The sequence below is a fragment of the Myxocyprinus asiaticus genome, chromosome 11 (genome assembly GCF_019703515.2).
Source record: "Myxocyprinus asiaticus isolate MX2 ecotype Aquarium Trade chromosome 11, UBuf_Myxa_2, whole genome shotgun sequence".
Classification (NCBI taxonomy): Eukaryota; Metazoa; Chordata; class Actinopteri; order Cypriniformes; family Catostomidae; genus Myxocyprinus; species Myxocyprinus asiaticus.
Window position 1 is genome coordinate 22,428,534 of NC_059354.1, and position 26,364 is coordinate 22,454,897.

The 26,364-nt window shown below is 39.5% G+C and overlaps 1 protein-coding gene across 5 annotated transcripts in view; it reads left to right on the forward strand.

The window, feature by feature from the left end:
• The window catches only part of LOC127448378 (rho guanine nucleotide exchange factor 7-like), a 34,961-nt gene extending 9,117 nt beyond the window's left edge, over positions 1 to 25,844 (forward strand). Inside the window, exons 3-22 of one of the 5 annotated variants that reach the window (XM_051710852.1) lie at positions 1,874 to 1,958; positions 7,942 to 8,075; positions 8,842 to 9,043; positions 9,141 to 9,229; positions 9,381 to 9,475; positions 9,728 to 9,823; positions 11,732 to 11,854; positions 11,944 to 12,082; positions 16,478 to 16,537; positions 16,698 to 16,844; positions 18,270 to 18,356; positions 18,525 to 18,603; positions 18,746 to 18,885; positions 19,246 to 19,467; positions 19,599 to 19,692; positions 19,772 to 19,861; positions 21,308 to 21,478; positions 23,160 to 23,259; positions 23,415 to 23,469; positions 24,577 to 25,844. In XM_051710852.1, coding sequence (XP_051566812.1) covers positions 1,874 to 1,958; positions 7,942 to 8,075; positions 8,842 to 9,043; positions 9,141 to 9,229; positions 9,381 to 9,475; positions 9,728 to 9,823; positions 11,732 to 11,854; positions 11,944 to 12,082; positions 16,478 to 16,537; positions 16,698 to 16,844; positions 18,270 to 18,356; positions 18,525 to 18,603; positions 18,746 to 18,885; positions 19,246 to 19,467; positions 19,599 to 19,692; positions 19,772 to 19,861; positions 21,308 to 21,478; positions 23,160 to 23,259; positions 23,415 to 23,469; positions 24,577 to 24,699 — 2,331 coding nt within the window. In that variant the 3' untranslated portion in view covers positions 24,700 to 25,844. Of the gene's footprint in view, positions 1 to 1,873; positions 1,959 to 7,941; positions 8,076 to 8,772; positions 9,044 to 9,140; positions 9,230 to 9,380; positions 9,476 to 9,727; positions 9,824 to 11,731; positions 11,855 to 11,943; positions 12,083 to 16,477; positions 16,538 to 16,697; positions 16,845 to 18,269; positions 18,357 to 18,524; positions 18,604 to 18,745; positions 18,886 to 19,245; positions 19,468 to 19,598; positions 19,693 to 19,771; positions 19,862 to 21,307; positions 22,833 to 23,159; positions 23,260 to 23,414; positions 23,470 to 24,576 lie in introns of those variants that run through there. The other 4 variants (XM_051710848.1, XM_051710850.1, XM_051710851.1 and 1 more) reach the window with 4 other exon arrangements.
• The last annotated feature ends 520 nt before the right edge of the window (positions 25,845 to 26,364 follow it).

Below are 26,364 nucleotides of genomic sequence, written 5' to 3' on the forward strand. Positions count from 1 at the left end.
GTTCACCCAAAAATGAAAATTCTGTTCTGCAGAAGAAAGAGTCATGCACATCTGGGATGAAATGAGGGTGAGTAAATGATGAGAGAATTTTCATTTTGGGGTGAACATCCCTTTAATTTGTAGTTTACAGGACTTTTCACTAATCTTCTCAGTGTCCAGTTCACTCTGTTATGAACAACTGAACCTCTTCAGATTCTCCTTCTCAGTGAAGTTTTGAGTTCTTTCAGCTGTGATTTCTAACTTGGCTACATGGTGAAATGTGCAAATTTGATGAAAAAAATACATTTTTGCTGTGATTCCGTATTTCAGATTGTGCTTCTGAAGTGCTTTACTGCAACCTCTTTTTAATAAACTGGGGTCGAAATAATTTTTTGTGGTAGGCTTAACAGCTTTATTCCGTAAATGTTGTTGATTGAGCTATGGGGGGTATTGCCCCCTAGATTTGCCTCTAGCCCCCCAAAAACGTCTGATGCCTCCACCCTGACTGACATCAAAACAATCAATGTTGCCCCACTAAACAAAAAAGTGCCCCACGAAAGATTGCATCCTAGGACCAGCCTTGTGGCTTGACTTGTATTGAACCTTGAACATGCGTTTAATCTCCTTTTTAAAACGAAAGTGGCACAATGAGTGACAGCATTAAATTACTATATAGCCTAGGTTTTCTGGTTTGCAATAAAAGAATAAAATTCACAAAAATTTAGCTTTACAAAATATTTTAGGGTGATGGTGCAGGATCTTTACATTCTTTAGTTAGGCATTCATATTTATGTTAACAATCTTTTCTTTACATCTGAGAGAGAGCCTTTTTGTTGGTGCAAGAAACAATAAAAGAGGGAATATTTACCTTATTAGCTGTAGAACTAGGGCATCATTTGCAACCAGACATATTTATACAGTGCTGTGGTTTATCATTGAAATGGAAGCAGGTTTTTACTTGAAAGGGAAATGCTCATGAAGGCACATTGTCCACACACACACACACACACACACACACAAAGTTCCCTTTTCTTCTCTCAGGGCTTAATCTGTAATCAGAGCAGAACGTAAAGTGGAAGCTTATATTTTACTTCCACTGAAGTTCACATGCACATGGCTGCAGCAGCCACTTTCCATTCACAGATCTACATGTAACTTTCAATTAAATGACTCTAATACTGCAAAAAAGAGTAACACAGGACATACAATCTAGAAGGCTGAACTAATCAGATTTCTTACTTTATGACCAAAGAGACATCAGTGACATCTAGCTAACCATACCACCTGCTCAGTGTTTTAAGAGGCCAGATGCCACAATTAATTGCTCACGATATCCCAGTACGCTTATACAACAAATGACTGAGGATTTTCTAGAGAGAGGTGATTATTGATTATTTTATAATACATTTATATGATAATTACAGGGTTCCCACTTCCCAAAATAATAGAAAACCTAGAAATGTCAAAGATTTCTCAGGCTTGGAAAAGTCATGGAAATTAGTAAAATCATAAAACATCATGGGGATTTCTGTCGTGGATATAAATAGTTCTAGTTATGCTGAACAGCTGAAATATTTTATCGATGCTTTTTGTGAGTGCAGTCTCTATAAAATGATCCTAATCCAGAAAATTCTTATCTAGTAATCATGAATGGCTGAAAAAGCCATGAAAATGAATTGGTCAAAAGGTGTGAGAACCGTGTATTTAGTATTAAGTTGGTTTTGTTACATGTCTGTCGTATCAAGTTTGTAAGGTTTATGAAGCACTAACTGGTGTAATTTCCCTTTAAGAAATAGACTAGGCATATATTGCTTTATGGTTCTGCAACTGTCTTCTACTGACCTGCTTTTGGTCTATATAAATGGTGTTATATAATGTTTTTCTCTCTCTGTAGCCATTTGAGGTTGGTGACCTGCTTCAGGGCCACAACTTCAGCAAGGTCCTCAGTACACTGGTAGCCCTCAATAAAGTGACTGCAGGTAAGTGTGTCTTTCATTTAGAAACTTTTAGTTACTCGTGTAACCCCGGTTCTCTGATAACAGGAGTGAGGTATCTCAATATGGGTAACGCCTTGGGCGTGGCCAATCCTGGAAGCCCCAATAACACCCAGTCTGTCAGTTGACAGACCAATCACAGCAGTGATGAGGGAGTCCCACCTGCCTATATAAACCACTGTCATAGGTGCCTACTTCATTCTCCACATATCTCTTCTCTGTGCAACTGCAAGGAGGGAAGTGTGGTGAGATACCTCACTCCTGTTATCAGACAACCTGTTACGTGAGTAACCTAAAGTTCTCTTTCTAACATTCGTTTGGTATCTAACTATGGGATATAGCCAACTCCCATATTGCAGATATGCTGTCTGAAGCAGACTGTCAACTGACTTGTAGTGTCCAATGTACACCCACCAAATCAATTTGCAAGGGGGGGGGAGGGTGTGCTCTGTGACATTCAGTCTATAAAATCGAACAAAAGTGTGAGGTGATGCCCAACTCGCAGCTGCACAAATGTGCTGGACTGAAATGCCTTTAAACAGCACCCACAAGGTAGCCATGCCTCTGGTAGAATGAGTTCTCAAGCCCTCTGTAGGTCGCAGCCCCAGACTATTATAACTTAATATAATAGCCTCTACTACCCAATGAGACTGTCGTGATATGGATCTGCCCTTACAAGAATCGGCCCAAGAAACAAAAAGCTGATTTCTCTTCTTCAATGCATTCATTCTTTCCACATACAAACATAGAGTACGAATTGGACACAGGAAAAGGCGGTGGGTGAAAAGTTAGCAAATCCACCGGTTTACAGCTGAGCGCAGAGTCGCTCAACTTAGGCACAGAGGCTGGATTCGTTTTAAGAGACACTCTCGATAAACCCATCGCAAAGCGCATGCAAGAATGATGAACTGACAAAGCATGTAGTTCACTAACCCACTTTGCAGTTGTTAAGGCCAATAATAAAGCTGCCTTTAGCGAAAGGAGCTTTAATTCTATACTTTCAACTGGCTCAAAAGGAGGCTGAGAAAGCGTGTTCAGGACCACAGATACTGTAGATCCCATGACGGAACCATTGGTTTTGACACCCTGTTCAAATGTCTTGCACCCCTCATAAACCTGCAAACAAGCGGGTGTTGACCCATTGTATTCTAGTCTATTCCCACATGACAAGCCGATATGGCAGCAAGATAAACCTTGATGGTAGAAAAGGCCCTGCCTTTATCTAAAAGTTCCTGCAGAAAACACAATACATCTGCCACTGAACATAAAAATGGAACAATGTGTCTGTGCGCACACCACTGCTCAAACACAGCCCATTTCCGATTATATGCGGAGCGCATTGAAGCAGCTCTCAACACTCTAAATCGTTTCAATCACCCTGGGGGGTAAACCCATGACACTAAAATTTCGCCTCACAGGCCAGGCCCAAAGAGCTACTCGGTCCGGGGCGGGGTGAAATATTTCCTCCTGCGCTTGTGACAGAGTGACCATATTCTCTTACTCTTTTTAGAGTTGGAATGATCAGACTTAGTAGAGGAAATGCGTAAAGTAGCGTGTTTGGCCAAGGATGTGCTAGAGAGGTGAGGTGCTCTCACCAGAGAGAAGAACAGAGGGCAATGAGCATTTTTTTGCGATGCGAAGAGATCTTCGGCAGCTCACCCGTATCTCTCCTACAGCTGACTCACCACCTGTGAAGTCTTTATTCTCCGTAAAGAGGATTCCCCCTGGACCGGAGATCCGCCCCATATTCATCACTCCTGGAACGTGCGTCGCCCGTAATGAAAGCGTGCACCACTCCACACAATCAACTTTTGTGCCAGGCTGTGTAGCTGCTGTGAATGTGTGCCCCCCTGTCTGTATGTATGCCAATGTTGTCGTGTTGTCTGATCTGACTAGGACATTGTGGCCTTGAAGGAACTGTACAAAGTGCTTCAATGCTAGAAGCACTGTCAGTAACTCCAGAAAGCTTATGTGCGTGTTCTGTAGTGAAGCGTGCCAAACCCCATTCACTATTCTGCCTTTGCACACCGTGCCCCAACCTGTGAGTGACACATCACCACTTTCCTCAGAGAGACTGCCCCCAAAGGGGTTCCCCCGTGAAGGAAAGCAGGGATTTTCCAGTGACGGAGAGCGAGCATCCCCTCTGACATCACTCTTAGCCTGCGATTTAAGTGACGGCGAGGACACAAGTGCTGCGCTGCAATCCAATGCTGAAACTCTCATTCGCAGTAGTCCCAAAGGAATGACTGACACCGTTGAGGCCATCAGACTCAGTAGGCATAGACATAACCTGAATGAAACTTTTTTTCCCTTTCTGATAAAGGGACAAACAACTGCGAATCAATCCGATGTGTTCCTCTGAACAGAGTTCAATCTGAGACCCAGATAAATTATTTCCTGTGAGGGCATCAGACAGCTCTTTGTCTCATTTATTTTGAATCCAAGATTTGCTAATTGAGACACCAGCGTTCTCGTATCTATCTCTTCTTGCAGCGACGGCACGCACAGCAGTAGATCGTCTAGATAATCAGACACCCTGAGACCCGTTAATCTCAGCGGTGTTAGCGCTGCCTCCACACACTTGCTGAAGACTCTCGGTGCCAATGAAAGTCTGAAAAGCACCGTCAAAAATTCATAAGCTATTCCCTAATAGGCAAATCTTTTTTAATTATTTTTAATTATTTTTTACCCCCTTTTCTCCCAATTTGGAATGCTCAATTCCCACTACTTAGTAGGACCTCATGGTGGTGCGGTTGCTCACCTCAATCCGGGTGGCGGAGGACAAGTCTCAGTTGCCTGTCCAGATGTTGCAGGATATGATGCAATCCCATGTTGACTGCATCATCCACAGACCTGTTTGCACGATAAGCAAATTGAAGGGGTTCCAGAAAGGGTCCAGTGATGTCCTTTAGGTGGGCCAACACCAGTCTCTCAAATGACTTCATGACCACAGACGTCAGAGTGACGGGTCTGTAGTCATTAAGTCCTTAGATCTTGGGTTTCTTTGGGACAGGGATGATGCTGGAGCATTTGAAGCAGCAGGGAACTTCACACTGCTCTAGTGATCTGTTGAAGATCTGTGTGAATATAGGGGCCAGCTGGTAAGCACAGGCTTTTAAACAGACGGGTGAAATGTCTTCTGTTTTCCGAAGACCCGGCAGACATATTCACAGATCCTAAGTGCAGGTTGAGTAGCAGGAGGGGGGTTACAGGAGGTGTTGATGTTTGTGTGAAGAGAAGGTCAGATTGGATATGGGTGTGAGACTGGGCTTTTCAGATCTACAGTAAAACACATTCAGGTCATCAGCCAGTCCTTGATTCCCTACAGAGTTGGATGGTGGTGTCTTATAGTTGGTAATGTCTTTCAGGCCTCTCCACACTGATGCAGGGTCGTTAGCTGAAAACTTGTTTTTCAGCTTCTCAGAGTAGCTTCTCTTAGCAACTCTAATCTCCTTGTACAATATTTTATTCCCACTTCTGTGAGCATCCTCTTTGGCCTGATGAAGCTGCCTGAGTTTTGCTGTAAACCATGGTTTGTCATCATTGAACGTTAAATAAGTCCTAGTGGGAATGCACATATCCTCACAGAAACTGATATATGATGGTATCTGTGAGCTTGTTCAGACTGGTGTCTGCAGCTTCAAAAACACTCCAGTCAGTGCAGTCAAAGCAGGTTTGTAGTTCCAGCTCTGCTTCATTGGTCCTTCTCTTTACAGTCCTTACTACAGGCTTAGCTGATTTAAGTTTCTGTCTGTAGGTTGGAAGAAGATGAACCAGACAGTGATCAGAGTGTCCCAAAGCTGCTCTAGGGACAGAGCGATATGCATCCTTTATTGTTGTATAGCAGTGATCCAGTATATTTCTGTCTCTGGTGGGGCATGTAATGTGCTGTCTGTATTTGGGCAGTTCTCAGGTGAGATTGGCTCTGTTAAAATAGCTGAGAATAATAATAAGTGTGTCCGGATATTGTTGTTCCATGTCTGATCAGCCAGCTGTTGCAGCGCTGCGCTCACACGTGCTTGTGGAGGAATATAAACAGAATAAACTTAGAAAACTCCCGCGACGAGTAGAAAGGCTTACAGTTAATAAAGAGCATTTCCAAATTAGGACAGCACATATTCTTTAACATTGTTACATCTGTACACCAACTTTCATTAATGTAAAAGCATGTTCCACCACTTCTCGTTTTCTCAGATAACTCCGCGATGTGATCCGCTCTGAACAGCTGGAAGCCTGGCAGATGTAATGCGCTGTCCGGAATGGCTTCACTCAGCCAGGTGTCTATGAAGCACAAGGCAGCAGAGTTTGAAAAGTCCTTGTTTGTATTGGTGAGAAGTAGTTTGTCCGTTTTGTTAGGAAGAGAGCATAGATTCGCTAGATGAATACTCAGCAGCACTGTTCAAAAGCCATGCTGTTTGAGCTTTACTCGCTTCCCTCGCTTGCGTCTCTTAGCGCTTAAACAACACCGCTGCTCCTCCAACTAAAATGTCCAGCAAAACGTCAGAATAGTTAAAAACTGGGAAAAGATTGTCCAGTATGTGCTGCCGAATGTTCAGCAATTTGTCCCTGGTAAAACTGATTTAAAAAAAAAAAAAAAAAAAGACTAAATACGGGACAAACAAACAAAATCAGCAAAAGAATTGGAGAGCTCCACACTGAGGCGGTCATTTGTGGCACCATCATGTAAATAATCCAAATGGCTGCCTCCTCTCTCTTTTCTGACCCTGTGGGTGGAGAGGGGAGATGCAAACTGAGAGGCACTGGGGAAACTGGTGCCAACACTCCCATTAAATCGTTTGTGTATGAACCATGTAACACAAAACTTATGGTTTGATTCCCCTTTCGAGTCCTCTTGGCTGGAGGGGCGGAAAACAAACTCATTTCTTATTTAATTGTTTTTATCACCTTTTCTCCCCAAATTGTAATGCCCAATTCACACTACTTACTAGGTCCTCATGGTGGCGCGGTTACTCACCTTAATCTGGGTGGCGGAGAACAAGTCTCAGTTGCCTCCACTTCTGAGACCGTCAATCCGCGCATCTTATTGCGTGGCTCACTGTGCATGACACTGCAGAGACTCACAGCATGTGGAGACTCATGCTATTCTCCGTGATCCATGCACAACTTTCCATGCACCCCACTGAGAGCGAGAACCACTAATCGCGACCACGAAGAGGTAACCCCATGTGACTCTACCCTCCCTAGCAACCGGGTCAATTTGATTGCTTAGCAGACCTGGCTGGAGTCATTCAGTACACCCTGGATTCGAACTTGTGACTCCAGGGGTGGTAGTCAGCGTCAATACTCGCTGAGCTACCCAGGCCCCCATAACAAACTCACTTCTTGAGGGAGGAGTGGAACAGAGACTTCGAGTGCTGTTCACCAACTCCATGTCCCGAACCAGAACACTGGTTAGGTCGCAAAAAATATAAATTAATATATACTGAATTATATGTATTTGGGGGGTCTTTTTCAGTAAATATTGATATATGCAATTAATTGTGCACATCATGTAATTAATTTGAATTAAATCAATTTTTTAATCTATTGATAGCTCTAGTTGTAACCATTTCAAAAATTACTATTTGTCTGTTAAAAACAAACAGTATAGCCAGATAAATTCATTGTTGGGAGTATTGAAATTTCTTGCCAGAATACTGAATGCCAGAGTTTATGGATTCGAGAGAACAATCAAAACATACTTTTTATCAGTGAATGGCAAAAAAGTCTACGTATCAATAAGGAACACTTCCCATAGAAATGTCATCAAATTGGGTAGCATCTAAAATTATCCCATTGTGAATTCCACATTTTATTCATAATTGTTTTGTTTTTTTTTAAACTAAATTTTAAAATCCCATCATCACAATGTTTTGCACAGATTCATGTGTGTATGTTCATAATGTATTGTTCTTATTTTGTGGGATATTATTACAATCCTCTGTGTTTTCTGTTTGTGTTGGTGTAGATATTGGCATTGGCAGTGACTCTGTATGTATGCGTCACTCGTCCGCCCACCGGATCAAGTCCTTCGAATCTTTGGCCTCCCAGTCCTCACTGGGTCGATCTTCTAAATTACTCCTTAACCAGTTCCGCAGCCTGGTAAGTAGCATAGAAGTGAGACCCCAATCTCAGTAGATCTATAAAACTAAATATCTGAATATATACACTACCGGTCAACAGTTTTGAAACACTTGACAGAAATGTTTCTCATGATCCTAAAAATCTTTTGATCTGAAGGCGTATGCTTAAATGTTTGAAATTAGTTTTGTAGGCAAAAATATATTTGTGCCACCATATTAATTTATTTTATTATAAAACTAACATTTAATTAAAAAAAAAAGTTTTTGAAATTGATGACTTGGACCAAATAATAAAGAAAAGCAGCCAGTAAGTGCCTAACATAGATTGGAACTCCTTCAATACTGTTTAAAAAGCATCCCAGGGTGATACCTCAAGAAGTTGGTTGAGAAAATGTCAAGAGTACATGTCTGCAAATTCTAGGCAAAGGGTGACTACTTTGAAGATGCTAAAATATAACACAGTTTTGATTTATTTTGTGTTTTGTTTAGTCACAACATAATTCCCATAGATCCATTTATGTTATTCCATAGTTTTGATGACTTTACTATTATTCTAAAATGTGAAAAAACAAATTATAATAAAGAATGAGTGTTTCAAAACTTTTGACCAGTAGTGTGTGTGTATATAAGACAAGTCAGCTTGAGCACTTGTTTCTTGTTTCAAGAAGTCCAATAAGCATTTTATGAAACAATTAATTATTTTGTATCTTCAACAGTATTTACAGCACAAGCCTTAAATCTCACATACACTTGCAATTTGTCACTTATCAACTCTCGTGCTGTAGGATATGACGGAGAACAGCAACACTCAGTTAGTGGTAAAAGCTCGCTTCAACTTCCAGCACACTAATGAGGATGAGCTTTCTTTCAACAAGGGTGACATCATCAATGTCACTCGCACAGAAGAAGGGGGTTGGTGGGAAGGAACTTGCAACGGCAAGACAGGCTGGTTTCCAAGCAATTATGTCAAAGAGATCAAAGGTTTTGGTATGTGTCTGGCCACAGTCAGAATAAAAACATAACAACTGTCTCTTGATCCACAGTGGAATTTAATGTTATTAAAGCGTACATTGTGTCCTTACAGATAAACCAGTGTCCCCTAAATCTGGAGCTCTTAAAAGCCCTCCCAAAGGTTTTGATACCACAGCCATCAGTAAGACCTACTACAATTTGGTAAGCAAAATTTTAGCTTTTTTTTTTTTCATTGTGTGCGAGGTTTTGGGCATCAGTTGGTTTGTGAATGAACATGTGGACACGTTTAAATGACTAAATTGTGTAAAATCGAATGTTTTCCTGAAAATGGCACCTGTTTGTTTATTTGTAGGTGCTACAGAACATTTTAGAAACTGAAACAGAGTATTCAAAGGACCTCCAAAACCTTTTGTCCAACTACCTGAGACCACTTCAGATGACAGAGAAGTAAAAAGCCTTCCTTTTTTCCTGCCAAGAACATATGACCAACAAATATTGATAGAGAAACTATTTTTACTAAAATTAAAAATAATTTTCTTCCACATTATTGCACTGTTCTACAACATAACAAAGGGCACATAGAGAACTCCTAGAGCAGTGAACGATGCTCAAATGTAATTTGTCAAACGTAATATTGATTGTTGAACATTGACTGATATTTCCCAATGTTTCTTTGTACTTCTCATTATTGTTCATCAGACTAAGCACATCAGACGTCAGTGTCATCCTCGGGAACCTGGAGGAAATCAGCACTTTCCAGCAGACTTTGGTCCAATCGCTGGAGGACTGCACCAAGTATGTTTCATTCTAGCCATGAACAGCCATGTGATTCCTGGCCCCTGACTAATTTATGACAAGAGGGCCAAAGCACTTAACCAAACCGAGATGCAATCAAGTGTATCGACTTCTAGATGATGAAAATAGATCAGGGCAGCAAAGTAAATGTGAGGTCCAGAGGTTTCTAATGTTTACACTGACCTCTAGTGGTAAATGCCACTTCTCTATAAATCTCTATTAAGTTTGGAAAATGGACAACAAGCTTTGTAAATAATGCTAAAATATGTAACTTGTATGCATCTTATTTCCATATTTCATCCGCAGACATGCAACAAATTTGCAGTTTCTAAATAAATTTCGTAAAGCTACGTTCTAAGCTAAATGTCGTAAAAAGTACTGTTTACCAATAAAGACTGGTTTATACTTTGGAAGAAGCCAAACTGTTTTCTCCTGGACGAACTAAAGCACTCTAGGCGAATGAAACCGGTGTTTATACTACGCGCAGCGTCGTTTTAAAAGTAGTTTGTTTAGGGTGATGTCACAGTGTTTAACGTACTGTTCCAGACACAATTAAAGCCAATAATGAAGGTTTTTCTCTCCATGGACTGCCACTTTTAGTGCTGTGTCGCTTATTTGCTTTATTAAACTTGTCATGACCCCTTTCACTTTTAAAAACTCATCACTCTCCACTCATTTGTCGTGCCCGTGCTGTCTTTGTAGAGTTTGTTACAAAGCATGTAAAAAGGATACTTCCACGCAATATCTGAGAGACAGGCTTCAAAGTTATCCATTAAAACAACAGTAATCTAGGTAACAACTCCTCAACTGGCACGCGCGATTGTAAATAAAAATGTCACGTCCAAACCACACCCATGAATAGTTTTAACCAATTATCAGTGCTCTTCGACCAGCCGAGTTCTCATGGGTCAAGAATTTCAGAGATGTGCACGAACAGGAGAAATGTCACCAAACGAACAGAACGAAAACGTCACTGGCAGAACAAAAACGTCACTGCATTTCGTCATCATTTGTAGGAGAACTAAGCGGAGCCTGTTCGTCCAGTAAGGATAAATTAGCCTTTAGTGATATTGTATTGCCTGTGTCATAAAGATTGCAGCACAATTCACAGAGATGTGAAAGAGCAATACATTTGCATTTCCTGAAGGAATTAGCAGTAGTGGAAGGCAGCAAAAGAACATGTGCACACACATGCAATCACGGGTGGGGCAAAGTCACTTATAATCAAATAATACATCTTAAAAATTCACAGCCCAGCATTAGAATAATAAAGGAAGTGAGCATCACATTATTTGCACATAGTGCGGGAATAAAAGATTGTTTTGCTGAGAGCTGGAGACGCATTTTTGTGGCTAAGTGTAAATGGAATGTGTATATCCAACCGGATAGCAATAAGATCAGTGAAAACACATGAAGTGACCAAGTTTAAATACCCCCTTAGGTTCTGTGTATAAAAAAGGGTGTCTCAGAGCCACTTTGCCACTCTCATGTCAGCCTTGTTTTCAGTCAGCTGCACACAAAAATCAACACCTAGTCACTGTGCAGTTTAAAAGAACCCATAGATGGTTAAATAGATTCAAGAAAAGACCAATCTCAATTGAGTTTACAAATAGGTGTAAGAAAGAAAATTGATTGAAACTCGGTATGCAAATATTACAAAGATGTCTTTGTCATCATCTATATTTTATCAGCAATATTTTGAAAGCAATGTAATTCTGTCAATGTAATTTTCAAACTTTAAAGCTGATTTCTTAACACGCCATTTGTTTGCCATTACTTACCAGTATACTTTAAAATTAATTAGTTTAATATTTAGGATTAGGGATACAAACCCTTACCAGACTGTTAAAGCAATATCAAAATGGTTCTTGTCTTGCAATAATTCGTCCTCTGTGTTCTGTGAATAAGACTTCCAGAGCTGCAGCAGAAGGTGGGATGGTTTTTCCTGAATCTCATGCCCCAGATGAGGTCTCTATATGTGTCGTACTGCTCCAACCACCCCTCAGCAGTCGGTATTCTCACTGAGCACAGGTACGCTGCCTTACTGTGTCCTTATTTCACAGTCAGCCTCTCCATTGGCTTGGTAGACGATAACTGGTCTCCTCCTCCTGTACTGGCAGTGAGGAACTTGGGGAGTTCATGGAGGGGAGAGGCGCAACCATTCCAGGTATTCTGACTCTGACCTCTGGCCTCAGCAAGCCCTTCATGAGACTGGACAAATATCCCACATTGCTAAAAGAACTGGAGAGACACATGGAGGTAAGGGGCGTTCACACTGACTAGGCATGCTACAGTGAGCTTTTGATTACTATCTGAGAAAAAAATAGCAGTTAACCGGTTTATGATTATCTGCAAATTTTCTTTTTATGCAACATGTTGTTTGCTGAGGCAAAAAAAGGTCACATCATATCATAATTATTTATGTGTTAGTGGACACGTTTCTTAGGGATATATAGACACTAAGCACAGAAATGCAATGGGAAACCAAAATCCACAACAAATAAATTGGAGGTATATAATAAGAGACACTCCAGTATAGGGCACAACACCGCTTAGGCGCATCTCAGGTGCCTAAATGTAACCGGAGCGCTTGGAGTAGAGACTGCTTAGCAGAGGTGGGTCACTTCTATTAAAATTAATGGGAGAAATTGAAACGCCCAACGGTCAACGGATGTAGAAAAGGAAGTCCCATCTTACAGGTAAAAGAGCCAATCAGCTTTTAGATACAGACATCGGCGGTCAATAAACTTGAGAACGTGCATGCGCATAAGCTTTACAAGCCGGGAAAAAAATAAATGTTTTTTAGCGTAATCTGAGGTAAAGAAGCACAATTGACCTGACTTGCTGAAAAGTCTTTGGGTTGGAGTCACAGGGCGATCCTCGCTCCACATTTAAAAGTGCATAACTGTAAAATTATTGTGAGTGCGCAACATGTAATTCATGGCATCCAATGTTTTTTTTTTTTTCCTTTTTTTTTTTTTAACTTCTGAAACAATAATAATACGTTTTATTTATATAGCGCCTTTCCACAAGCTCAAGGACACTTTACACCCCATATACATTTAACAGGACAAAGTAAATTAATATATATTTCAACAGAAGTTACAAGCTCAATTACAAAGGGGGAAAGAAAACATCAGTCAGTAATGGAGAATGAGAAAAGATGTGTTTTAAGCTGAGATTAAAAGATAGAAATAGAAGAGATGTCACGGAGGCTCTGACGTAGAGAGTTCCACAGTTTAGTTGCAGTTACACTTAAGGATCTCCCACCAAAAGTGGATAGATGAAATCTGGGGATAGGCAACAATTTGGAATCAGAAGAACGAAGAGTGCATGCTGGTGTGTATGGATGCAGTAGATCACATACATAACGAGGTGCCAGATCATTGAGAGCTTTGCATGTCAGGAGAAAAATTTTAAACTTAATACGGCCTGAGACAGGCAGCCAGTGAAGACTAAGCAAGATGGGAGTAATGCATGCAGAATGCTTGGTGTTAGTGAGAACTCTAGCTGCAGAGTTTTGGATGTATAGTAATCAGGCAATAGTTTTAGCTGGTTGGCCAGTAACAGTAGTTGAGATGTGATGTTATGAAAGCATGAACTAGTGATTCTGCATCCTTCAAACTGAGAATGGGGTGAAGTTGTGCAGTGTGACGTAGATGGAAGAAAGCAGTTTTAGTGATGGTTCTGATGTGGGCTTCAAAAGTAAGAGATGGATTGAAAGTGATTCCCAGATTCTTAATGGTTTTAGAGGGTTTGGTCAGATTTCCATCAATATTGACACAAATGTCAATATTTCTTATAAGTGTTTGTGGCCCAGAAATCATGATCTCAGTTTTGTCAGCATTGAATTTGAGGAAATTACTGTTTAACCAAATTTTTACATCATTGATACAGGCAGTTAATGAGCTGATGGCATAAGTTTCATCAGAATGTGCGGATGTATAAATCTGGATGTCATCAGTATAGCAGTGATAACTGAGACCATGACAACGAATGATCTGACCTAGTGGGAGAACGTAAATTATGAACAGTAGTGGATCCAGTACAGAACCCTGGGGGATACCCTGAGTGAGAGGAGCAGTAGGGGATTTGGTTTTCTTAATCGAGATGAAATATTGTCTGTTAGTGAGGTAGGAAGAAAACCAGGATAGAGCAGTGCCAGTAATACCAATATCTGAAAGTCAGGAAAGGAGTGTTTTGTGGCATACAGTGTCAAAAGCAGAGCTCAGGTCAAGCAAGATCAGAATACTGAGAAATCCAGAGTCAGCAGAGAGGAGGAGATCATTAATAACCTTCAAGAGAGCAGCTTCAGTGCTGTGGAATAGGCAGAAACCAGATTGGAAAGGGTCATAGAGATTATTAGCTGCAAGATGTGATTGTAACTGGGAGGCTACAACTTTTTCCAGAAGTTTAGATATAAAAGGCAGGTTAGAAATAGGACGATAGTTGCAGAGGGAAGATGGATCTAAGTTGGGACCTTTAAGGACTGGTGTAACAGCAGCAATTTTAAGATCAGTAGGAACAATGGCAGATGCAAGAGATGTGTTTATCATATGCGAAATAGGTGCCGAAATGACTGACAGGATGATGTTGGAATGTAAAATTAGATCACTGACTGATGATGGGCTTGTGGGAGTGAAGGAGGAGAAAGGGTGGATAGGGTGTTCAGACAGACATTTGTGCAGAGGATCTTCAGAAATGGTTGATGTGAATGTTTGGTAAATGGAAACAATTTTATTTTGAAAGAAGTGCAGAAATGAGTCACAAAGTTAATCAGAGCTGTGTGAGTCCTGAGACGGCGGGTGAATTAGCTTGTTCACCATAGCAAAGAGGGCTCTGCTTTTTGGATGATATAGGAGAAGTACATTGAACGTGCAGTGTTGAGTGCTGCTCTGTACTTCAGCTGATGTTCTATAAGAGCTAAGGAATGAACAGTGAGGCCTGTTTTTCTACAGAGTCATTCAAGACGATGACCCGCTCTCTTCAATTCCCGCAGTTCAGGAGTAAACCAAGGTGATGAGCGAGAAGAGGGCACCAGCTTTGTCTTGATGGGGGCGTGCTCTTCAAGAGCAGCTGAGATAGCTGAATTATAATTTTAGAGGATGTTTGAAGGACAGGGTAGTTTTGAAGAGTCAGAAAGTAAGGGTGCACAAACAGAGGTGGAGAATGATGAGGGGTCGACTGCTTTTAGGTTGCGATAAGATACCACTGTTTTCTTGTATGACTTACAGCGAGGAAAATTAAATGAAAATTCTATAAGTTTGTGATCCAATATGCCAATTTGTGTATCAGTTGTAGAAATATTAAGACCTGATGTACAAACTAAGTCAAGTATATGACCATGGGTATGGGTAGAAAAATTCACATGCTGTGTTAAATTGAAGCATTCAAGAACATTCATGAGTTCAGTTGTATTTGAACAGTCAGTAAGAGCAGGGATATTGAAATCACCGAGCAGTATAACATGGGGAGACATAGCACAGGCAAGAGTGAGTATTTCATTAAGTTCAGAGAAAAAGTGAGGCTGATACTTTGGAGGTCGATAAATCAATAACACAATGAGAGGACTTTCACCAACAATCTTGAGAGCCAGATATTCAAAAGACGTGACATTATGAAATTCAGTCAAATCCGCTCTCATGCCATCTCGACAAACAGCAGCTAGTCCGCCCCCCTTTCCGTGAGGTCGTGTTTAGACAAATATTTGTATCCCTGGGGAGTAGGCATATTTAGTTGTAGAAAGTCATTAGGTGTTTGCCAGGTTTCAGTTAGCAGTAGCATATCCAGTTTTTTATCAGTGATGAATTCATTGAGAATTGACACTTTGTCCGTTAGAGAGCGACAGTTCAGTAGTGCCAAATCCTGACGAACAAATCCGAAGTGTTTTGATGTGGAGTAGTGATCATATTAATAATGCAATCCCTTGTCTGTCAGACACCTCACCATAAAGGATCAGCAACAGGCTCCATAAAAAACTGTTCTTTTATCTCTCCACAACACCTCAAAAATAAACTTGTGGACTGTGCAAAATAATGGGAACATTGCTTACAGCAGGCGATTTAAAGTTCAATAGTGACTGAAATTGAGTGATGAATGGAGAGGCAACTTCTCAAAGTTTACTGCGCTGAAATTAACCACACGCAAAAGCACAGTACGCTGTCAGCAGGCTTAAATGTTCCGAGAAGTTGCATCTCTCAATTCATCCCTTTAAATGCACCACAGCTAAATGTATCTCAAAAGTCTCAAAATTATCTAAAAGTAAGCTCACTAGTTGGTTGTTGGACGACTAGTGGAACATCCTGTCCCATTTGTAGGATGTGTTGAACCTTGATATGACTTTTGTATGCCCTTTTTTTTGGTGTATATGAGTCTTGTAGATTGAATCCCTTCGTCATATTTTTGAGTTTTGAGTGTAGCCCCGGTTTCACATTGAAAATTAAAGATTAAGTGCAATACATGGCCAAGCACCATGCGGACACCGACTGTAGCCATAGTAACAGCTGCACTAACCAGCCAGGCACAATCACAAGAGTCTTTCACTTTTAGGCTTACACAGAAACCGGTCAATCACAGTTGTTAATTTTCTTTAGGTTTTTATGATTGATGGCATTTTAATGGCATTCATTTTATTCTGCATTCTTTTCTCTTCAGGAGGTTCATCCAGACAGAACAGAAATCCAGAAGTGTATGACGGCATTCAAGAATCTCTCTGTGAGTCTTTGTCCTTTATTTTAAAGTGAGGGCTGTACTCTGCCTATTTAACATGCTTGAGCTGACTGTCTGGTGTCCCGTGGCTTTGCTGCTGCAGTTAGGTGTGGATCATTCCCATGGCAACCAGACTTGTTAACGTGTTGTGTTTCCATGGTTACAGGCACAATGTCAGGAGGTGCGGAAACGCAAGGAGCTCGAGCTGCAGATCCTGACTGAGACGATTCGGCTCTGGGAGGGGGAGGACATCAAGACCCTGGGTTCTGTGCTGTATATGAGCCAGGCCATGGTCCAGAACCTCGGCTGTGAGGTGAGACAGCTCCAGATCTCACCTGAACAGCCATGGTGCAACCTCTTTAGCTGTGACTATATTCACTGTATAGCATGGGCTTGGGTGCTTTATTGCTTTTATAAAACAATCACTACATAATAAAACCATAAAGGACAAACATTTTCAAGCACAATAAAATGATATTTTATGAAGCAAGTACATTAAATGCCATCCTTTTGTTAGAAGATATAGGAACAAACATAACTCAAGCAGCAATCCACTGTGGATGTTGTGCAGTCAACAGGTGTTTCGCTCAATAGCAAATTATTATGTATTTTGACACTGCTTGATATCTGTTTTGAATAATCAGCATCCAGGGGTCATATTACAGAAACATCCTAACTTTGGAATCCTATCTTATTTGCTTTGTTACCATGGCAATTTCAGTTAGGATCTCATTTAGGAAAAAAGCTATAACTGAACAACATTTCCTAAGTGCATTATCATATCTTAAATACAGTTAGGGTCTGCTTCTGTAATATGAATTTGTGAAAAATCCTAACTTAACCGATCAGATCTTAACTTAAAACTTAAGATAGGAAGTTTTCTGTAATACACCCCCAGGACCGGAAGTTTCCATTTTGTAATTGGTGATAAAGTCAGAGATTCTTTTATTCTGAGATACCAAACTCTGCAGGTTTGCCATAGGAGAGAGCATAATGGTAAACTAGCGTGTTTCAACAGTAAGTCACCATTTGCGGATACCATACAAACGAATGGGGAGAGCCGTCAACTGACACCTACCTATTGTAAAATTGTCCATGACCTCCATAACAATTTTATTGTAGTAAAATCTACACATAGTCCATCCCAAAAGGATTGTTTAGTATTAAATATGTTGAAGATTAGCAGACAGGCTAAGTGATAAGCTGTTTTTCCACAAAAGCAGTTTATTCAGTGCACTGACCTCCATTAACATTCATTCAAAAAGAATGGCCTCTGGTATCCTCGCCAGTGTATCGCCGAGGTTTATGCTTTGATTGGCTAACCTTGAAGGCTCCCCTTGGTTGAGGGGTTCTGATAAAGTGAACTTAAAGAACTTGTTTAAGTATACAGTGAAATTACACCCACTTTACCAACAAGCCTTTAGCAGGATTAAAGTAAGTAGGGATGTAATTATGCAGTGGTTTAATCTTTTTATGCACAAACTGTAATAAAAAAATATTTTATTTTATTTTTTATATTTTGACATTTCCTGCATATCATAATTATTTTTATTAAAAAGCTATGGAACCAGCTAAATCAACAGTATTGAAAGAAAAATAAATAGAACATTAATAAAAGACATGTTGCTAATTAATATTGAGAGAAGTAATTAATATTGAGATAAATGGTCATAGTTTTGTCTGTGAGATTTCAGTGCTAGACTTATAATGGGTGTGGTGCATTATTTTTTTTCTCTAGGAGAGGCATGAGCGTTATCTTATGCTGTTCCCTCATGTGCTGCTCATCCTGTCTGCCAGTCCAAGGATGAGTGGCTTCATCTACCAGGTCAGAAACCAACTGATGTCAGAACCGATTACAACATGCCTAAATAAATCTCACTGTCCCACTCCAACACCCCCTAAAATCCACTCAAGCTTTGCTTTTCAACACGCACATTAAAATGACCCTCGCGACTTAAGCACAAAGAGAAAATGTGTGCTTTGTTTCTTCCAGGGCAAGCTACCTTTGAGTGGGATGACGATGACCCCATTAGAAGACTGTGAAAGCCATCAAAATTCTTTTGAGCTCTCGGGTAAGCATAAACTGGCACATTTTTTTGGGACTGTCACACAAAAAAGTGTATTGGATTGTTCAGTGGCTTTGTGGCAAAGTCATTCATTGACTGTGTGTGTGTGTGTGTGTGTGTATGTGTGTGTGTGTGTTCATCCATGCAGGCACCATGTTTGAGAGGCATCTGGTGATCTGCTATAACAAACAGGATCTACAGGACTGGCTCGAGCACCTCAACCGACAGACCAAGCACACCACCATGGCGGCTCCCAGCATGAAACCACTCACTGTCCCCTGCCACACAGTAAGTGTCCTGTTTAACATTACATCTTAGAAAACGACCTATTATTTAGTATTTAAGTATCTGTTTCATTTTAAGCAGCCTGAAAAAAACAAAATCACACAAAGCCTGCCAAAGCCAGGCAATGTCCAGGTCAAAAGATTTCACCTAAAATCACAAGAAAACAAAGAGATTATATATAGGATTTATAAATCATGGTATTATTTGTTGTGCTGCCTTTATAAATAATGTCAATGTATAAATCATATTGGTACAAAATAAAAAAAAATAAAAAAGTTTTTTGATTTTGGTATGGAATATGATCCGGACATACAGTATTTTTGTAAGATTCACATTTCTGTCTCTCTCGGTGTCTCTCTCTAGCTCCCTTCTCACACTCTGACACCATCCAGACATGCAGAAAGCCGTGGCCTGACAGTCGCTCCTGCCTACCACACCCTCCCACACCCCTCCTCTCATGGGGCCCCTCACAGCACCATGATGTGGGGCCCCCTGGAGCCTCCCAAAACCCAGAAACCCTGGAGCCTGAGCTGCCTGCGTCCAGCACCCCCACTGAGACCCTCAGCTGCTCTCTGCTATAAAGAGGTACATTGTGGAATTAATTGTGCTGAATATTGGACTTTCAATGACAAAAGTTATGGAAATGTAATATTACACAACTCTGTAACTAACTCTTCATCCCTATCACATCCTCTCCATCCCTCCTTCTCTTTCAGGACCTCAGTAAAAGTCCCAAGACTATGAAAAAGCTGCTGCCTAAAAGAAAGCCAGAGAGGAAGCCATCCGATGAAGAGTTTGCACTGAGGAAGAGTAAGTCAGCTTGTTGGACGTTCTTATTTATATCAAGAGATTTTGGAGGATCATGTTTCTGAACCTCTAACATCTGCAGGTACTGTAGCTCTGGAGGAGGATGCTCAGATTTTGAAAGTGATTGAGGCTTACTGCACGAGTGCCAAAACCAGACAGACTCTGAACTCAAGTAAGTCTCCTCTTCTTTTCCTCTAAGACAGAACCCATTCTTATCTACTTTTCTATGTATTATATTTTTCAGCAATTGTTAGGGCTGGGAATCTCAAGGACTTAACAATATGGATTCCACTTAATGATTCCAGATTTTTTGTATGTACTATTTATTAAAACAGAACTTTTATCTTCATGCTGGACAGTTGCTCAAGGGTTAGTTAACCCAAAAATGAAAATTCTCTCATCATTTAATCGCCCTCATACCATCCCAAATGTGTATGACTTTCTATCTTCTGCAGAAGACAAATGAAGATTTTTAGGGGAATATATCAGCTCTTTAGGTACTGCAAGTGAATGGTGGCCAGAACTTTGATGGTCCAAAAAGCACATAAAGGCAGCATAAATGTAATCCATACGACTCCATCAGTTAAATCCATACAGTATTTTCAGAAGCGATATGATAGGTGTGGGTAAGAAACCGATTAATATTTAAGTCCTTTTTCACCATAAATCTCCACTTTCACATTCTTCTTTTGTTTTGGCAATTCCCATTCTTCGTGCATATCACCACCTACTGGGCAGGGAGGAGAATTTATAGTAAAAAAAGGACTTTAATTTTGATCTGTTTCTCACCAACCTTTTTGGAGCTTCAACATTTTGATCACCATTCACTTGAATTGTATGGACCGAAAGAGCTGAAATATTCTACTACAAATCTTCATTTGAGTTCAGCAGAAGAAAGAAAGTCATACACATCTGGAATAGCATGAGAGTGAGTAAATGATGAGAGAATTTTCAGTTTTGGGTGAACTATCCCTTTCGGTGTGACAAGACAAAAGTAAAGACTTGCAGTTCAGTAAGTAGTAAGCCTGATTCAGTAAATGAGGGAATCGTTAGATTCATTCAAAAGTTTGAAAATGATTTGTGATTCTCTTTATTCATTTCATTTTAAAGCACCACGTAGTCGTTCATTCACGAATCAGATTACACTGGTTGCAATATATGTTCGTTGTTGCTTGCAGCCATCAAAGATAATGCAATAGAAAGACGTATTGTGTATTTATTGTCTTTGTGATATTAATGATTCTTGATTCCCATCCTTAGCATTTCTATAAAAACTCAAGTCTGTTTAGCTCAACAACATTCTTGGATCTCTTTTAACAATATACTCTTTCTTCCTCATCATATTTAATTTATTTATTTATCATGAACGCCCCCCCGCCCCCAATCTGCCCCTTTATCACAATTTTGTCATTTACATTTTGACTCATCCGTTGTTTAAACTTATTTTTGCTGTCTTGGTTATTATTGGTACTCTTGCACTCTCATCTATGCGGTTGGACCACCCATGCACATTTTTTGGTCGGCCCCTTTGTTTTATCCCCTTCCATATCCTCCCCCCGTCCCTTCATTCATATGATTTGACCCCCTCTCATCATCTGGAAATGGACACTCTCTTCAGCATGGCAAGGGACTGACCTCATGCATAACCACGTTTTGGATCAATCCAGCGTGGACTCTCTGGGCCGCCGTAGCAGTATCTCAAAGCCGGAGGGCACCTCGGATCTCTCAGAGGACTCTGACTATGACAGTATATGGACGGCCCACAGTTACAGGATGGGCTCTGTATCCCGTAAGAGCTCCTACATCTCCCACCAAAACTAAACCGCCCCCTCACTCCTCTTATTTGAAATGACTATTTATTTATTTTAAACCTATTTATTTATTTAATGATCTGTCACTCTAATTCATATTTATTCTTGTCATTTGTATTTTATATGTCAGTGTTTACACATGGTCTTGTATAAATCTGCACGTCATAATGTTTTACAGATATATGCACTTTCCCAAAGCAGTTCCCTGTTGCCTTGACATCTTAAATCCCCCACACACCCCCACCCTCCCTTTATACCTTCTATTATAATTTTTTCTTGCCTTGCATTAAGTATTTATTTAAGTGTCCTTTAAAAATGGTGATCTCTCTTTCTGCCCTCATTCCCAGATGTATTTAATTTTTAATGTTGTTGAAGGTACAATGCACTCTGAAGGCAACAAGGACAGGTCCTGCTGTAAATGGAAAAAAAGATTTTAAAATCTCTTTAACGTGTCTGTAAATATTAGAGTATTGTCAGTCATCTGAAATGTGCAGCATTAAAACTTGGACTGTGTTTACTGAATGTGAACATTAGATTGCCACTCTGTTGATGTAAGGAGTTGGGAAATCCATGCTTATGGTACTCAGATAACACTGCAGACAGTATTACTTGGGACTTTTTGTTCATAATTGTGTGATATAAATGTATTTATTTTTTATTTGTATATGTATTTTGAATGAATTTTGACTTTGTATGCTTGGATCTAACATGTAAGTTTATAGTGGTGTTAGTGTTTATGGTGAAAAGTATGGAAGTTTAAAAAAAGTAATTAAATGTTCGTTCAAATTCTATTCGAATACGTTTGTATCTGATGTGTGGATGTTAGTAGTTCTTCACCACTCATTAGAGACTCTGTAAAAGCCTCAGTGTTTGATGCTTTTTACTCTACTATGTATGAAGTGTTTGAGACAAATAAGAAAACCGACTTGCCAATTAGTTCAGTGATGACAAAGAGTATAATCCCTCTTGTTATGTGATTCCTTGTGACCAAGTTCTATTCTGTGGTTTAAAAATGAACAAGAAGAAAACATGAATATTTACTACCCTTTTGTCGGTCGTGTCATACAGATATTCTGAAAACCTGTTAAACTGAGATACATCAGTGATGTTTACGTGGTTTGAAATTAAGACATTATTGTGTTTGTTATTTGCAGAGTCAAATATATGACAAGATGGCACACGTTGTAATATAAGTTTTGAATAAATCTTAGGTTGTTTTGTACAGTATATTTACTGTCCTTTAAGGAATTAATCTCTCATTACAGAATAAGTGTGATATTTGCAAGTTTGTTTGTTTATTATTTTCATGTATTAAATATTACTTTAATAATATTAGTGAGTATTACTTTGTTTAAACAGAAATCCACATCTACATTTACAGTTTCCTTTTCTTATTATTTTGTGGTTAAGGAAATTTCAGCTTGCACACTTAAGACAACCTTTTATGGTCCTTTTTTCAAAAGCTTTTTTTTTTTTTCTTTTTGTTTTGGATGATCCCTCTCTGCATGACTAACTCTTGTCTCACGCTCAGTCTTGTGTAAGTTTGATCCAGTACAAATCATCTTTTGAGGCACTCTGGTCTTGTATATATCCTAATCAGTGAGTCCAACTGAAGTAAACATCCTAAAACCAATCTGCGGGACTTTTCTCTTGGAACAGGGCAGTGGAAAGATGTCGGTCCAGCACTGATAGTTCCTGGGGAGGAGAAGTTCAGTGTAGACGAGTTGAAGAGTAATGGTCAAAGTCTGCTCGGGGAGAAGTAAGACTGCATATTTGTCTACTTTTAGAAAAGGGTTCATTGTAAGTGTAATAGGATGGTTCTTTGTAAAATGATGGAGCATAAAACAGCTTTAAGTTTCAAAATGCTATTTTACACTATTTATTGACATCTTGAATGTTCAATGTGTTTCCTAGGAGCCTTGTGGATGTTGTTTATGCTCTGAGAAATGAGGTACAAGAACTTAAACAGGTGAGTGTCTTTGATCATGGGTCTGAGAAGGTTATGAATGACGCTTACTGACGTAATAACATTATAATAATAAAGGAATTAGAACGCTACTGCGAATGTCTTGCTCTGAAGCATTTCTGGTATTTTTATAACCCAGAACTGTCAAAATTAACTTTGAGTCTAGCTAATAAAGAACAAACAAGATATGTGCAAAAACTGAAAATTAACAATGAGGAGGTCATTACTGGATCCTTCGAATAAGACTCTGAGTCAACAAATTTTCTCGAACATGAAACTTTTACCTGAAGTGACTTATCCAGATGTGTTGTGGATACTGAGCGTGTCTACGCAAGAGATGAAATGAAAGTGTATTGTAGTTTAGATGCTCACAATTATTTCCTCAGCAGAAAGGTCGGGAATATTGGATCACTCGTATTAAAATCAGTGAAGCTGTTAACGCTGTAAGCGCGTGACTTTCAGACAGAGTAAGGTTGTTTTTTTATTATAAAAAAAAAATAAAATTAGTGTCTCTTTCTTTTGCGGAGGTCTTGGCAGTGCAATACTACTGATATTGTTGACTTGTGTGACAGATTGCTTATGTTGCTTATTTGTAAGTCACTTTGGATAAAAGCATCTGCTTAATGACTAAATGTAAATGACTTGCGCAGCTTCATTCAGGGAGCGATCTATAGTAAATTTTAGAGCCCAAAAAAGAAATACTCTTGACTAACTAGCCAGCTAAATGATACCTATCACACTTACTATTAGTTGGCAAAAATGTCATTCACCTACCAGAGATAAGACGTGTGCTACAGTTGTTGGTACTGCACGTATCCAGCCATCTCGTGTCATAGCATTTTGTTTTTTTTCAGAGATCTAAACGCATTAATTTCCGTTAGTTCCAGGGAGCATCCAGCCACCGAACAACATGGTCCACATTTTAATAATGACATTTTATTACAATCATATTAAGTGCCTCCCACTGTTGTTTTAAATAAGTTTGTCAACTAGCCAGAAATGTTCAAGGGACAAAGAAGTCACTTCCTTAAACCGACAAACAATCCTTGAAATGTTTTGCTTCAGTTGTGTTTCATTTCAAGTGGTTTCTTGACTTTACCCAACCAACAGGACAAAAAAAAAATGAAGAGATCTCTGGAAGAAGAACAGAGAGCCCGGAAAGATCTGGAGAGGATAGTTCGAAAAATCCTAAACAAAATGAACGACCCGTCCTGGGATGAGACCAACTTATGATATCAGTGTGGCCAGTTTACACTTTTTTGTTCTGTTACACTAGTAGTTAAAAATTATTTCACCCAGTTCAGCATATCACATATGTTTTCTTTCCTTAAAAGCAACACATATGTTGTAATACAGTAGTGGGTATGAGTCTGTAGTTACCTTAACTGGCTCATTTCAACGATCAAACGTACTCTATGCATCTCCACCAAGCAGGTGCTTTTAAACTATGTTCTAGTTTATGGAATTTAGAAAAATCTGACAACCACTAATTTATATTTGAACAGTCATGACATCAGACTGTTGCTTTGAAGTCTTCGCATCCATGAAAGACTTTTGCCATGAGTGTTTCCTGTGTCTGTCTTGGAGGAAGGGCATCACCTTTCTGCAAGTTTGTCTTTCACCTGGTGTTAAGGTGTGAGACAGGTAGTACCTCACTTTTCACATGTAACTGATGTTGAGATTGTGACCATCTTACGGCTTGACCTGTATTTCAACAAATTACATTTGAAAAAAGGTAATTTTAAATCCTCTTTTATGGTTACATTTCAGTTTTAATGAGAAATTTTATCACGATATACTCAAATTAAGATACTGAATCTGTGAATATTTCAATGATGTGAAGTTTTCATTATTTTTAATTGTTGTTTACAAATTACTCAAATTTTGATACTTAAAGAATAATTGAACTGTGGGTACGTTTGTTTTTAGCAACAGTCACATTGTATGTTGAATGAGGAACACAACATTAAGGTCATAGGTGTATGCTTATGTGTTGTTATGCTGGGTACATAACTTGTTTTAGGTGCCATTGCCAGGCTGTGACAGGACCTTCTGCATACCTGTCATACCTGTAAATACAAACAAACAACCACACAGACTTTATGACTGTAAAGACTTCTTTGACCAAAGCAAATGCCAAACTCTTATTTATGGGCTTAACTGTCTTTGAATTCTTACTGTAATGGACTGTTACTCTTACAGAACACTTGAAGAATAGCCTCATCTGAACTCACACAGGATATTTATTATGGAGTGTTCTTTACCTCATCCCAGATCCATGTGACTAAATTTATTCTGTAAATAAAAAGCATTCTTTGCTAGTTGTGTCTATACCTGAGTGGCATCAGTTGGGCAATGCCAATTATTCAAAATGTGTACAAGGTGAGATTTTAAAATGATACATGGTAAAACTATATATACTTAAACTTATGTACATTTTTTTAATTAGAATGTAGCCAGTTCCTTCTTTGAATACAGAGATTCAGCTGTGACATTTATTTACTAAATGAACAATGTGATAGATGATACTGTGTGAATGAATGAACAGACCTGTAAGAAACATTTCTCAGGAGTTTAAGCTTAAAGTTTCTATAATCTGTCAAGGGGAAGGGCATGATGACAAGGGCAACTTTATGCCCTTGTCTTTCGCCTGCATACAACGGCTCTGGGTAAAGGTTGTGTATGCGCCAGGTCCTATTACAGTGACAAGCCAATCTAGTCCCTTTGTGGGCGATGATTCTACTTCATTGATTTACAATGGAAAGAATATAATTTTGCTGGTGTTGGCAAAAAGCTCAAATGTCAGGCTTTTCAGAATGCCAGCATTGCCTTGTTTGCAGATGAATAAGGAGAAAGTCACCTTTTGTCTCCTGTTAAATATTCCTGCATAAATACAAA